At 39.1% G+C, this 14927-nt stretch overlaps 1 protein-coding gene across 1 annotated transcript in view; it reads left to right on the top strand.

Moving 5' to 3' along the window:
• The window catches only part of ITGA1 (integrin subunit alpha 1), a 92075-nt gene that overhangs the window by 35400 nt on the left and 41748 nt on the right, over positions 1-14927 (top strand). The window contains exons 9-12 of the mRNA XM_089495763.1: positions 3180-3345; positions 12123-12196; positions 12683-12827; positions 13787-13929. Of these exons, the coding sequence (XP_089351889.1) occupies positions 3180-3345; positions 12123-12196; positions 12683-12827; positions 13787-13929 (528 nt within the window). The remainder of the gene's footprint in view (positions 1-3179; positions 3346-12122; positions 12197-12682; positions 12828-13786; positions 13930-14927) is intronic.

Below are 14927 nucleotides of genomic sequence, written 5' to 3'. Positions count from 1 at the left end.
TTGTTAGAGATGAAGGAAATCAAATCAGGGACTTTTTCTACAGTGTAAAGCACACGTATTAACACCAAGCTCTTTCATGAAGCAGTATGAAATTCTTACTTCAAGCAATGGAAATGTGTGTTTGGGAAGGGGATTTGAATTGCACCTCACTAACTGCTTTTGAAAGTCTTCCATTGCTTTCAGAATCAATTAACCCTTCCTTATCATTTTTCACCTATCTTTTGCTGCTCTTGAGTCATGTGTTACTGAACCTGGCAACTCATGGTTGGCCAAAATGCCTCTCATGAAAGTTGACTCTAAACCTTATCCCTTTAAAGTGCTACGGGGTTTTTGTTGTTGTTTTTTTGCAGCAACAGGTTGTCAAAAATTTTGCTTTTAAAGTTGTACAGGCATAAGCCCTGTATGCACAGCTAGGAACTCTGAATGTTCTCAGTCCATGTGTCACCCCTCATGTTTGTTCAGCCTTGACACATTTAAAAAGGTTAATATGTCCTTCAAAACTCTTTACCATTCACAGTAGGGAGCCTACCTCTGTATCAGTTCCTGGTGTTTGTCTCCATCTAATAGCCTCCTATTTTAACAAAACAGTTGAATGCACTTTCTTTTTTATCTCTGACAACAAACCATCCTTTTGGAAAAGTTATTTATTATTATTATCATTATTATCATTATTATTTATTTATATAGCACCATCAATTTACACAGCACTTTATAGGTACAGTAACTGAAAGCAGTGGGCCCTGCCAGAGGCATACAATCTAAAATCTGTGAGGGAAGGAAGGAAAGAATCATAAAATAAAACTATACAATGCAGTTATAAAACAAACTATCTAGGTAGAATACAAAAATATATAATGTAATATAAAATAAAAAGAGCCAATGTGGGATAGTGGTTTGAGCACTGGAGTATGACTCTGGAGACCAGGGTTTGAATCCTGGCTCGGTCACAGAAACCCACTGGATTTGGACAAGTCACACTCTTTAAATCTCAGAGGAAGGCAATGGCAAAACCTCCTTTGAAAATAGGGGTTTTTTTGTGGGTTTTTCAGGCTATGTGGTCATGTTTTGGAAGAATTTATTCCTGATGTTTCTCCTGCATATGTGGCTGGCATCTTTAGAGAATAGTGGTATAGAGGTATGTGGGGTATATATACTGTGTGAACATTTGTCTGCTGGGAAAACCTGACCCTGCCCTTCCCCCAGAGGGGGATTCCCAGCAAACAATGGATCACTAATTAAATAGACACAAATCCTCCTCTCATATCCTCCCACCCTGAGACCTTGTCATTCACCAACAGACCAACACACAGATTAACATGTAAATCACTTCCTCTCAGCCAAGGGTCACACACACCATGCCACCATTCTCTGAAGTTGACAACAACAGATGCTCGTGAAACGTCAGGAATAAATTCTTCCAGAACATGGCCACATAGCCCCCCCCCCCCCAAAAAAAAAAAACCCACAAAAAACTTTCACAACTATGAAAGCCTTCAACTCCTCTGAACAAATCTTGCCAAGCAAACCCCATGATAGGGTTGCCATAAGTCAGAAATGGCTTCAAGGCACTCAGCAGCAGCAATATAAAACAAAGTAACCTATACATTTAATCAATGTTATATCCAAATGCATCTGAGGAAGTAGACTTAAGTCTACAAAGGCTCATTCTGTCAACTTCTTTCCTTCAGTTGTCTCAAAGGTGTGCCAAGATTTCTCTACATACTGATTCTATAGACTAACTCATCGATATCTTTGGACATTAAATTAAAGTTCCAAATGCTTTAGAAAACAAAGATTTTTTATTCAGATTTAAAAACAGCAAGGGAAGGAACAGTCTGCAAAAAGGGAGGTGATTCCAAGAGTATGGAGCAGTGATTGAGAAAGTGTTGTTGCTTCAACAGCAAAAACCTGCTTTAATAGCAAGTAACTCACTACTAATTGTTATATGTTTACGTGACAACATACAGAAAGGGATGGTTGTTTTCCTGTTAGGGGACCAGTATGTCCATTCCAGGTGTTAAAAAGAGCTATCCATTGTATTAAGCCATGTTCGTGAAATAGGCGGAGCACCTTTGATAGCTCCATTAATATTTCTATTAAAACCTGGAGGGCATTCCCTGCCCTACTGACGCGGAAGCCACCAGCTGTGACTTAACTGCTTGGCATGGACTCAGAAGGTTTCAACAGCTACAGAATTTCAAAGTAACACTTTGCCAGGGAGTAACACTTGTGGAACTTTTAGTCAGGGAGATCTCCATTTACAGAAAACTAAGCCTCTTTAGAAAATTGATATGCTTAGCCTCAGGCTTCTCCCAGTCTTAATGCACACAAGAATGAATCCATAAAGCACGTTTTCATAATATGGATTTTATGGACAATTTCAGTGCTCAGCTGTCCCTAGTGTGATTGCATCTTTGGAAGAAAAACAAGCCCTCCTTTCATGTGGTATACTGTTCCCCACAGTTAAAACTACCAGAAGACCAACAATGACACGCTGTTGCTAACTTACAACCATATGTATTGCTGTCTTGATGCCACCACAATATTGAGGTAAAATTGAACCAGCAGGTCAGACAGTTTCTCAATGTGAAATGGGGCAGGAGGTGTTAGATTTGCCTCAAGCAACAAAATGTCATGGCTTTGCATAATATCTATGGCGCTTTACAGACTGCCCGAAAAGGGTGGTCTCCCGCCACCCTCATTTGTTGCACGAGGGAGCCGCAGCGGCCAAACCGCACGGCTACCTCACGCAACAAAAAGAAGCTGCAAAATGGAGCTTCTTTTTGTGGAGCCATTATGATGCTGCAAAGTGCCATTGGCGCACTTGCGGTGTCATAATGGTGCCAAGAAGTGCGGATGCTAAGCGTCTGCTACGTCAAAATGGCGGTGCCCGTGTAGAATGGGCATTGCCATTTTGTACGTGCTTGGCACGTACTAGGGTTAGGGGCGTCTGGAAACGATGCCCCTTCCTAACCCTAGTATGTGCCGAGTACGTACTTTTTGGCAGTGTGTAACCCGCCTATGATTTCTTTTCCAATGCCATATCTCCTGTCTTCCATCTCTGCAATTTCCCATATTTTCCTGTAGTTGTGAGGCTTCTTTTTGAAACGTTACATATCACATGACTTCTTGATGGGTTCTTGTATGTGTTTTCTTTTCTTTTTAAAAAACCTCTATAGATTCTTGGCCATTATAACCGAGGGAACCTCAGCACTGACAAATTAGTTGAAGAAATCAAATCAATTGCCAGTGAGCCAACTGAGAAGCATTTTTTTAATGTCTCTGATGAATTAGCCCTGGTTACTATTGTTGAAGCTCTGGGAGAGAGGATATTTGCCCTGGAAGGTATGTTTTCTTTTTCGGTTTTGGTTTTTCTTTCATCTTTAACATGTTTCAGTACTGACTTTGTGGTAAATAAAGGTGTTCCCACTGCCAGATTTCCCCGTTATGGATTTTAGTCAAGATATTGATATCTAGAATTTTTCTCCAAGTTCAATAATGAAGTTAGCCTTTTAAGTCTTTAAAGATTATATGATTGTAATATTGGCCACTTCATTAAAGACCATGACAAAGAATCCATTTAAGAGCAATCCTGTTCTATCAGAGCTTGGAAATGTTCTTCTTCTTTGAACTACAAATCTCTGGGCACATTTTGTGTCTTTATCCTCTTGATGGTGAAATGTGTGTATTGACCAAACACTGTGTTATAAAGGCAAAGCAGGCCTCTGGTACAGTCCCCACCAATTGCTTCAAATTGTTAGATGCAGAGCTGCTAGATCAATTCAGTCATACACGGGATACCCAAAATTTGTTGGACTGTATGTATTAGTTGTTTCCAGGCTGAATTTTTACTGGCGTCTTTTTGCTCCCGGGTACAGGACTTACTGTGACGTAGCCTTGCCATTTCACATTGTGTTCTAGTTACATCTTTGTAACCTCTATTACATTCCTCTCTAATTGCAACATTGGGCAACTGTCAGGGGTTTGCAGTAACATCAGCCTCACCTGGGATCCTGGGGAGCATTTTCATTTCCAATCACTATGGGGGGGGGGGGGGGATTGGATGTCATTTTTTGCTACAAAAATTGAAGTAATAATTCATTCCCCAAAGCCTTTGAGAGATGTTACTGGATATTTTTCTGTATTTTAGGACTTTTCTCCCAACCCCTTTATCCACCTCTTCCATATCCTTTATTTCTAAACATGACCTGACATCCAAAATGTTGAGCTTACTCCCAAATATGGAGGGGATGGCAAGGAGAGCTTTGTGAGTCAAACAATGGTGGGTTATAGACCGCCGCTTTGAGGCGGTCTGCCACCGCCGCCGTTTGCTCCGTAAGGGAGCTGTCGCAGCCACACCGCGCGGCTCCCTTGCGGAGCAAAAAAGAAGCTCCAAAATGGAGCTTCTTTCTGTGGCACCCTAATGACATCGCGAGGCGCCGCTGGTGCACTCGCGATGTCATTAGCACCGCGACACGTTCGGACGCACAGCGTCCGATACGTAAAGATGGCGCCGGCCGTGTGGAACTGCCGGCGCCATATTGTACGGACAGAGTCCGTATTAGAGCCAGGGGCGTCTAGAAGAGACGCCCCTTTTTTAAAATGGGACGTCCTGCGGACGTCCCAAGTGCCGGTCTGTAACCGGCCTATGACCTTCACATAAAACCCACACTTACCCCATCCCATCTTATAGGCTGTATTAATAGAAATAGCATCATGTTTGCATTTATTTAAGTACTAGCAGTGCTTTAAAATTTTAGGCAGCTATACAAGTAATTTGCAAGAGATTATATCCCTTAGTAGGGAAAACATCTGTGTATACTTTATATTTAAATATCTCAGTCTTTCCTAGATAATCCCAGGGAGCTTGTTTGCAGAGAACAATTGCATCGGTGTCAACAGATGTATATACAGAGGAATTCACTGATGTAACTACATGCATTAGCATTTTATTGCTAATAAATGATTCAAACCTCCTTAGAATAATTTGTACAGAATCAATGGTAGGATGCAACAGTTTCTCAGTACTGCAGCTTGTTTCAGTTGAGCGTAATATATTTTTCTTCTTAGCTTGTGAAAATTATTCATTTCCTCACTTATAAACTTTGGCTGCACTCCACCAAAGCTGTATGTGTATAAAAGGGAAAGCAACATGATATTTCTTTCCCAGTAACATATAAGCCCTTAGCACTACCGAAAAGGAAATTTTCATTTTCATCTGAGATGTAGGAGCTTTTTGCACAGCTTTAAAAAATGACTTACTGCTCCCAAATTGAATTCTAATTCGTGATGTATCCTGATATCATCACAAGCATTTTTGCCACTAACACCACTGAGCAGGTGCAGCCCAGGTAATCTTCAGATACAATCCAAGTTCAGCCTCTTTTCAAAGCCGGGAGTTTCCCGGCTTTTCAAATTAGCTATTAGGGCTACACCAGGGGAGAAGAGAATTAAACCGGTACTTTCCTATTTGTATGCATGTGTGCCTTCAGGTCACCTGTTGACCTAGGGTGACCTCATGAATTTTGTAGGGTTTTCTTAGGTAAAGAATACTCAGAGGTACCAGCAAAACAGCTCAAGCTTGACTCAGGCTTGCATCCTTCCAAGGAGGCTAAAATGATTACCCAGATTGTTGGGGGCAATTAGCTTACAGTTGTAAACTGCTTAGACACTGCTAGTTCAGTATGAAGTGGTATATAAATGAAGCTGTTCATTTTGTTTATGTCCCATGCATAAACTGTAATGGACACGCCATTGGATAATAATGGGAGAAGCGCACCAGGGTGTGATAATCTTCCCCCCGATCATGCTATTGGCATGATTTAATCACATTTTAATGATGCTTGTCTCCTGTGTGAAAAAGTCCATTGTTTCCAATATAGGAACATAGGAAGGTGTCTCTTATGGAATCAGATCATGGTTTGTCTAGCCCAGGGGTTGGCAACTGTGGAAGATTAGGTGGCTGCATAGACCCCTAGGGGAACTCAGGGGGCAACACACATACACTGCTAAAAATCCCCCCCTTTCCTTTTAGGAGCTGTGAGGGGTATGCTTTCCATTATTTTAGCCTCTTTGAGGTACAGGAAAGGATTTTTTTCCCCAAAAGAGTAAGTCACTGGAAGTCTGATTTTAAAAAAGGCATTTTGGGGCAAAAGCAGGGCCCCTGGGAGCCACAAACAGCCCCGGGGGCCAATGCAGCTCATAAACCAAAACCTTGTCCCCTGCTGGTCTAACCCAATGTTCTTAACACTAAGTGACAGCAGCTTTCCAGGGTTTCATTACAGGAAATTCTCCAATCCCAGCTGGAGATGCTGATGACTAAACTGGGGGCCTTCTGCAGGCAAAGCTCGCCATTTAACCATTTGCTGTGGCCCTGGCTATCTTTTATTTGATCATGTACATGTCAAGTTTTAGCATTCTGGAGTCATCAAAACCTCAGTCACGACTGGATTGTATTCCAGTGCAATATGTAAATAATAAAATCTGTTGAAAAACATACAGTGTGTTCTGTTTATGGCTTTCTGTAAGTACCCCACTTCTTCCCAAATGCAACTGCATTATGCTTCTTGAGTCTCTGGTTGTGTACAATCTGAGAGGTTAATTTGCTTAATAACGTAATAAATGGTAGCCTTGAAGATAATGAATAGGCAGCACATGGGTACTTTGAAAATATTTTTGTTCCTTTGAAAATGAATAGCTCCCTTTTGCTTTGAAGCTTTTCCAGAAAAGAAAATTCTCTATGTTCTGGGTTGTTCTTGCTGTTTCTTAACTGGAATGCAATTACACAACCAGATTAAAACAACAAAGATTCTTGTCACACTTTAAAGACTAACAAATTTATCATAACAAACTTTTGTGGATATAGCTCACTTTATCAAATGCCTAACCAGAATGTCCAGTATATTTGCAATATGTAAATGGGATAGTAGATTATGAGGGGACAGAACAATGAATTGAAAATCAAATGCAGAAAGTACATTATGACCATTTGACATCCAACATGTGTTGACAATACAAATTCTTAGTCCTAGGTAAGCCAATGTGGACATCAATTGTTATATGAAACAGTTACCCCATTTAAACTTCTGCTGATAGACTGACCTTTTCTATGGAATAATATATTAGCTGTCTTCTTGCTCCAATCTCCCTTTGAAGTTTCTGCACTGGCTGCTTTAACATCAGTGAAATGTACTGAGAGGCTGAAGGATTCTTCCACTGGTTTTTGAATGTTGCCATTTCTGGCAAGATCTGTGTCCATTTATTTTTCTACATCAACTGTTTGCCCTATGTCCTATGCAGAAGGGCATTGCCTCACATTAGACAAAGATGCCATGCCTCACATTAGACAGTGACCAAGTAAACAAACATCTAATATTGTAAATGACATTATTTGATCTGGACATAGTGTTGCAAAAAACAGATTTAGTTCCAGGAGCTAGTTTTCTTTCCTGTGATCTGCCATTAGCCAAATCCCACAAAATTAAAGCCTAGTGCAAACTCAGACAAACCTTTGTGGAAACCAAAACTATATGTGGGGGGCCTGTGTATTGTTTTAATGGAGAATTGATCTAAAAGGATCCAACTGCGAATTTTAACATATTCATGTTATCTAAGTTGTACATACAGTAATTGTTAATGTTAAACTTTTGCTATCTGATACAATTTGTTGTATATTGTTTTTATGGGAATTTTATGTGTATTGTACTATTACTTTGATTTTGCAATGGCCATTGGCCAAAAACAATAAAGTATGTATGTATGTTAATGGAGAATTGCTTCTCCTGGAGATTTCTGAGAATTGAATTCTTTTTATATTTTTCTGTAGAAAAGGTCTGAGGTCTACAGATGAGATTGGGACTGCATTTGGCCCATGAGTTGTGTGTTATTCAATCCTGAGTTATTGGAATCTGGATTTATTGTGGATGCTAGACCTGTTTTTAAATCTTCGTTAAGTGATCTGTTACTGCTAGTGAGTAGTTTAAGGCTGAAAGGGTTTCTGTAATTCAAGCACAGTACGACCAGGCAGTGGTGTCAGTGGCATCACTAGGGTTGGTGTCATGCAGTGAGGTAACTCATGGTGTCTCACACACACACACACACACACACACACACACACACCATTGACCTCCCATTTCACACCATACTTAGGGCCCATTCTCACTAGCCCATTTGCTCTGGATAGAACTGGATAGATCCGGTTGCCCCCATATCAAATCTGCTCGGAAAGAAGTGCCCACTACCCGTTACCTCGATTGGGGCAATTTGCCCCTCTGAATTTCACATTTGCAGTACCACTTTAAAATGGAGCCTCCTTTGTTGGCAATCAAATTCACTTCTGCTTTCGTCAAAGGTGACATATCCTACAGCCATTGGCCAACCAAATGGGTGCTTTTCCTCCCTCCTTTACAAAAAAAACTGGTGGCAATGTGCACATATTCTGTCAACTTGTCAAATTTAAAAACCTCCAGGTGTGTGTGTGTGTGTGTTGTGTGTATTTGGGTCATTACAGATTATGGCAACCCTAAAATGACGCCATCCTGGGGTTTTCTTGGCAAGATTAGTTCTAAGGAGATTTACCATTGCCATTGCCTTGAGGCTGAGAGAGTGTGACTCCCCCAAAGTCATGGGTTTCCACAGCCTTCCCTCTGAATGCCAGCCTCTAGCTTCCCTTCACTTCCAGCTCAGCATTTCCTTCTCTTTGGAACCTCTTCCCTTCCCTTCCTTCCAGCCCAAAGCATTCGCATAATCTGTCATAATAATAATAATAACAACAGCAACAACAACAACAAACATCGCTTGCAGGGGAGGCCACCTGAATGCCGTCTCTGCATCTACTTTCTCTCCGATTGCCACCCCAGAATGCCACCTCTCCTTACATACACACATGTAGCACAAGCATTCACACATTGTCTCAGTTTGTCAAATTGAAAGGGAAACATTTGTAACATTCACAATGTAGCATTCGCATATTCTGTCACACACACACACAAATAATTTTTTAAAAAGCCACTTGCAAAGTGAGGTGCCATGCCGGCAGCAAGCAAACGAAAGGGAAATGTAGCACACATATACATTCTATCAATATGTATATGTGTCAACCTGTAGAACTATTTGCATAGTATGTCAAAAATAAAAATTCAAAGAAAGAGAGAGAGAGAGAGAGAGAGAGAGAGAGAGAGAGAAAGCTGCCTGCGAGAGGGGAGGCATGTTCTGCTCTCTGCCCTCCCTCTGACCTAAATCCCTCACCTGAACTTGACCCGATCAATGACCGGGGCCAAGTTCACATTTGCCGGCAGCAGGGAAGAAACAGGTTTTCCTAAAAGACCCGGGAAATAATCCACTTCCGAAAAACCGCTCCAAGGGGGATTTGTCCTGGATTGAGTGTGAAAGACCCTAATTCTGATGTGTTTAAACCGGTGCCAATGGGAACTTCCGACTTTTAATCCGGTTTACAATTCGGTATAAAAGGTAGTCTGAATGGCCCCTTAGTAATGCTTTTTTTGCACTGATGTTACTTGTAAATCGTAATTCCCATATACCACTGAATGTAATGCTAATAGTTGTGAAGTAAACAAGTAGCCAAATTAACATTATACTTTCAAATTAAAATTCTACTTTCAATTACAATATCATATGCCCAACCTAAATGTATTTAAATATACATAGTGAAGATTTGGTTAAAATGAGATGATGATGATGATGATGATGATGATTATTATTAAAGATAAAGGTGAGATTTCTTACATATTTTGAAATTCTCATTATCTTCTGTTGCTTAACATATTATTTATGTTACTAGATTTCTCTTGACACAATGCAGTTTACTCGCTTAGAAAAATAAAAATAAAAATATTGACTACATTTTGCAGACTTCCCCCTCTATTACCCATATATGAGAAGGATAAGTAAATTAAAGAGATAGCTGTACCCTACAGAGTTCCTTTTCTAGGGATAGCTTATTCCCTTCCTCATATACAATTCCTATTTTTTTAAGATTTGCTTTCATATTTTGTTGATCTTGCCCTTTTAGACTCCAAGTTATTTAATGGTTTTTACAACCCACAAAGCTTAACTTATTATTCTTTTGCCCTTTTACCCTTTTATAGCTCCTTTTATAAAGTAATTAACAAAGAGAGAAAAAACTTTGTTTCAGCAAATAATAAATAATACTATTCATTACCTCTAAGATTTAAACCCAGAGTTTAGTTACTTTCTCCATTTTCTTTGGGAATTTTGTTCCGATCGGTCCTTAATTTCCATTGTTATTTTATCCATTACCATAAGTTCACTGATTTTTACTATCCAGTCCTCCAACATATGTTCGTTTTCAACTTTCCAGTTCCTCTCATATATTAAGCGTGCTGCTGTAATCAAATAAAGAATGATATCTATTTCTTCCTTGTTAAGTTTTCCTTTAAAATCTTATGTAATATTCAGTAAATATATTTTAGGTTCCTTTCCAAAGTTTATTTCAAATACCATCTGAAGTTTTAGGTGGAACTTTTCTCAAAATTTTCTTACCTCAAATACCATGTGGTAGAAGGAAGCATTATTCTGTCCACATTTCCATCATTTGCCATCCTTACGATTCTTCATCTTCGCCAATTGAGCAGGTGAAAGATGCCATCTATAGTGTACTTTATAGTAGTTTTCAATCAGCTGGACACATTTAGTAAACTTTAAGTTTTTCTTCCATACCCTCTCTCAGCTCTCCAGGGGTATTTGTTGTCCTAGATCTTGCATCCATTTCACCATGCAACTTTGAACTGTTTCTTCTTCCAACTCAATATTAAACAAGATCTTGTAAATATTAGATATCATACGTTTTCCATATTGGTGTTACAGGACAGCAAAAGAAGAGGAGGTCTGGGCTTACCAAACCTCCAATTATATTTGAATGCATGCACCTTAATGTGGATAAAACACTGGATAAATCTAAAAAAAATCAAAGTCTTCTGGAACTAGAAGGAGCTAATTTAGAAAAAGGTTGGCACGCATATCTTTGCTACCAGGAAAATGAATCATTTAAAGATTTAAATAAGCACTTTATAAGGAAGGCTTTAATTAGGATAAGCGAACCCTTCACTTTAAACTCCTGAGATGGACATCCACACAGGAAGCTTTTCACTATATAAAGGAAAATGGATCACCTACAACGATTTACTAACTAAAACTACAAAGGGAGAAACCTTCAAAACATGAACGGACCTACAGAAAGAAGGCCTTGAGATTCATTGGTTGCTGTATCATCAGTTTAAAAAGAAATATAAAGAAGATTTAAAAAACAATGGAATAGAATTCAAAACAAAAAGCTTAGAGAAAATTCTATTAAAAATGAGATGTTTTAAAGGAAAATCTGTTAAAAATAAAAAAAATCTTTAATTTTTTTTAAAATTTAAAATTTTGAAATTTGAAAAAACATAATTAAAAAAAATCCTTTCTCTTCCCACTGAGCTTCACCCCACTCCCACCATCTCTTAAAGCATTTTAAAGGGAAGCAGATGAATGCCACAGCCTATTTATACCAAAAGATAGGTGTTTTAGGAGCAGTGGTGTCACCGCTCCGCACCCCCCTCACACCTTCTGCACCTTAGTGACACCACTAGGAATCTCAGCAGGGGTATACGAGAATAGGCAAGTGTGCCCTTCCTGGCTTTGCCACTGTTGGGCTCCCTCCCAGAAAGAAGCTGTGGCAGCAGCAAAGCAGAAAGAGTGAAGTGCCCCTTCCATCCCCTTCTGCTGTCTCACTTGTCTGGCAGTCCTCCAGTAGCCCTGGGCAAGCAGGCAGCTCAGTGAGGGAGTGGAAAGACCGGGGAGGTTGCTACCCAACCCCTGGCAGCCCCTTTCCACACTGGGTGACACCAAGCCTGGGGATGCCACTGCTACCAACCAAAGCTTGTGGGAAGGAGGTGATATTGTCCCATCATAGACTTCAGGTCAGCGTCAATATGTTTTGAATGATTTTTGTTGGCATTAATATTTTAGAATTTTGCCCCATTGTACACCACTTTGGTTATTTTTATTGAAAGTCAGTACATAAATGTAAATAAATAAATAAAATTAAGTATGCATGTCATATTCAGCTATGTGTAGTAAAGCATAATGCCTTCACTGTTTTACAGCTACCAAAGACAAGCTGGCAGCGTCTTTTGAAATGGAAATGTCTCAAGCTGGGTTCAGTGCCCATTATTCCCAGGTAAACTAACAAGACTGAGGTAGGGTTGTTTTTTTTTAAAGGAACTATAGATGATTCTATGTTAGCTAAAATTAATAATATAAAACCAGCTTCTTATAATTTTGTTTAGGTTATGAATAGTTCATAACCTTCTGTTCTCTATATTTTCCTGGGGCAGCCCCATTTTTTGGCTTAAATAAAAATAATAAAAATAAAACTTTTATTTGTATCCCGCTTTTCTGTGACAAGACAATCAAAGCGGCTCACAACACATTAAAATCCACATTTACAAAATTATGTCCCAAATCCCCCCCTTAAAACAGGATTAAACATATTACAATTAAAATATCTATTAAAAACACAATAAAAAAATACAACGAGGACAGAGCGGTGGGCTAATACATGATGTGTACCAAATACCAAATGCCATCAAGAATATAACAACACAGTGACCAAGTGGCAGAATGTATGATTTATCTAAAGAAATTATTTATCCTGCTTTCTAAGGACTGGATCATGCTTGGAGCAGTAGGAGCCTATGACTGGAATGGAACTGTTGTCATGTTAAAGGATAGTGCTTTCCTAATCCCAAGAAATGACACATTTTATGATGAATCTTCAGAAAAAAATGAGCCCCTTGCAGCTTACTTGGGTAAGTAAAATATTCAGTTCGTTTTTTAAATTTCTCTTAGCTGCCGTCAAAACCAAGAACCAGGTTGGTGTAGTGTTTTCAGAGTTGGACTACATCTCTGGAGACCAGGGTTTGAATTCCCATTCTGCCTTGGAAACTCATTCAATTTCTGGCCAATTTTTCACACACACATCCTACACAAATCCCTCCACACTCTTTCAGCCTCTGAGGAAGGCAATGGTGAACCCTCTTTGAACAAATCTTGCCAAGAAAACCCCATAATATGGTTGAATTAGGGTCATCATAAATCAAAAAGGAGTTTAAGACACACAGCAACAACAACAACAACAAGCTCCTAAATATCCTAGTTTTACAACAAGCTACACCATCTTGAAGCAAACAAGCAAACTTTAGGTTACAGATATCTGTTCTATTATATCATAAATATGACTTCACACTGGAAGACATTTTGGAGCAAATGTTCTGAATTTGGAACTAATTCCATCCATTGCCCATGTTGCTTTGGTTACCTCCTTGTTTTGCAAATCCCAGTGTTTTCACTAGGTCTTTAGAAGATAAAGAAATGGTGAACAAATAATGTGTGCAATGATAAAACAAGATTAGTTTGTGTTCAAGATTTTACAGTGTAGTATATTCATTCTGTGGCTAGTTCTCAGATCTTTAATTGCAATAGGACTTTCTCAAGTTCTTCTAAAAGCATGCCAGAAAGAAAATGCCACCCTTAACCTTACAGGATTATTTAGAGCATTTAGAGGACTATACAGCATGAATGACTGACACAGTCACTCAGTGAATACTATGGCCCAGTGTGGATTTAAGTATGGATGTCTCAAATCTCAGTCCAACAGCCTATTCACATTAACTTTACACCATCATTACGCATTTATTTTAATTTAAAAAGATGATGTAGTTATTGTCAAACCATTATGAGAATGACTGCTGTATCTTTCGTTCTTTAGGTTATACAGTAAATTCTGCCTCAGTACCAGGAGATGTGCTGTACATTGCTGGCCAGCCTCGATATAATCACACTGGTCAAGTAATCATATATAGAATGAAAGCGGGAGATATAGAAATACTTCAACGATTAAATGGAGAACAAGTAAGTGTACATATTACCATAAATTTACTGCTAGGATGGCATCCACATATTTGTGGCATGGCATCATCCATGTTAAGAAAATTTAGCACTGCAGAAAAACCAGTATAATATAATAATAATAATAAAGATTTATTTATAGCCCGCCCAATCACAAAGAATCCGGGTGGGTTACAACAATAAAATACATCAAATACAATAGAGTTAAAAATCAAACCCTAGACCTACCGCCCCCCCCCCCACCCAGTACTAAAACAGAATTAAACAATAATAGTATAAAAAACATTAAAAACATTAAAAGCATTTTAAAAAGGCAGAAACATAGGCGGGAAAGAATAGACAAATGAGGGGACAATATCTCTATATCTGGGGAGGGTAACTAAGTTGGAAAGGCCTGCCGGAAGAGATCCGTGCTTTCTTAAAAGCTCTCAGAGTGGAAATGTGATGGATCTCCTCCGGCAGGTCGTTCCATAGTTTAGGAGCAGTAGTAGAGAAGGCCCTCTGGGAAACTGATGTTAACCTAGATATTTTGGCTGTAGTAGATTTCTTCCAGAGGACCTTAGTGTGCGGGGCGGACAATAGGGAAAAAAGCGTTCCCTCAAGTACTCTGGGCCCAAGCCATGTAGGGCTTTAAAGGTGATCACCAACACCTTGTACTTTGCCCAGTAGTCAAAAGTCATTGCTTTCATAAATTAGTTTCTGATTAAAGCCATTTCAGATCAATGTAGCCTAGTCTATAATTGTAGAGTGTCCATTTTAAATGTCATCAAATGCATACTTTCTTGGCAGTCAAGGGGGAAAAAAGAAACCTAATGTCTTAACATAAATCTAAAACAGCATGGTAGACAGCCTCTGCAAAAAGTTCAGAGTTTTTCTGGGAATTTTGTAAAAAAAAAATAAAATGAAATGAAAAGGACAAGTTCATGGAACAGTCTCCTAGTCTGCATTGGAACCTCCACTATCAAAATTTACTTGACTCAAGTATGCAGGAAGAAAGAAAA

Source organism: Sceloporus occidentalis, unplaced genomic scaffold (genome assembly GCF_023333645.1).
Source record: "Sceloporus occidentalis isolate IW3139 unplaced genomic scaffold, rSceOcc1.0.p SCAF_1, whole genome shotgun sequence".
NCBI lineage: Eukaryota > Metazoa > Chordata > Lepidosauria > Squamata > Phrynosomatidae > Sceloporus > Sceloporus occidentalis.
Note: the sequence above shows the minus strand (reverse complement) of the source record. Positions and strands in the feature narration are given on the sequence as shown.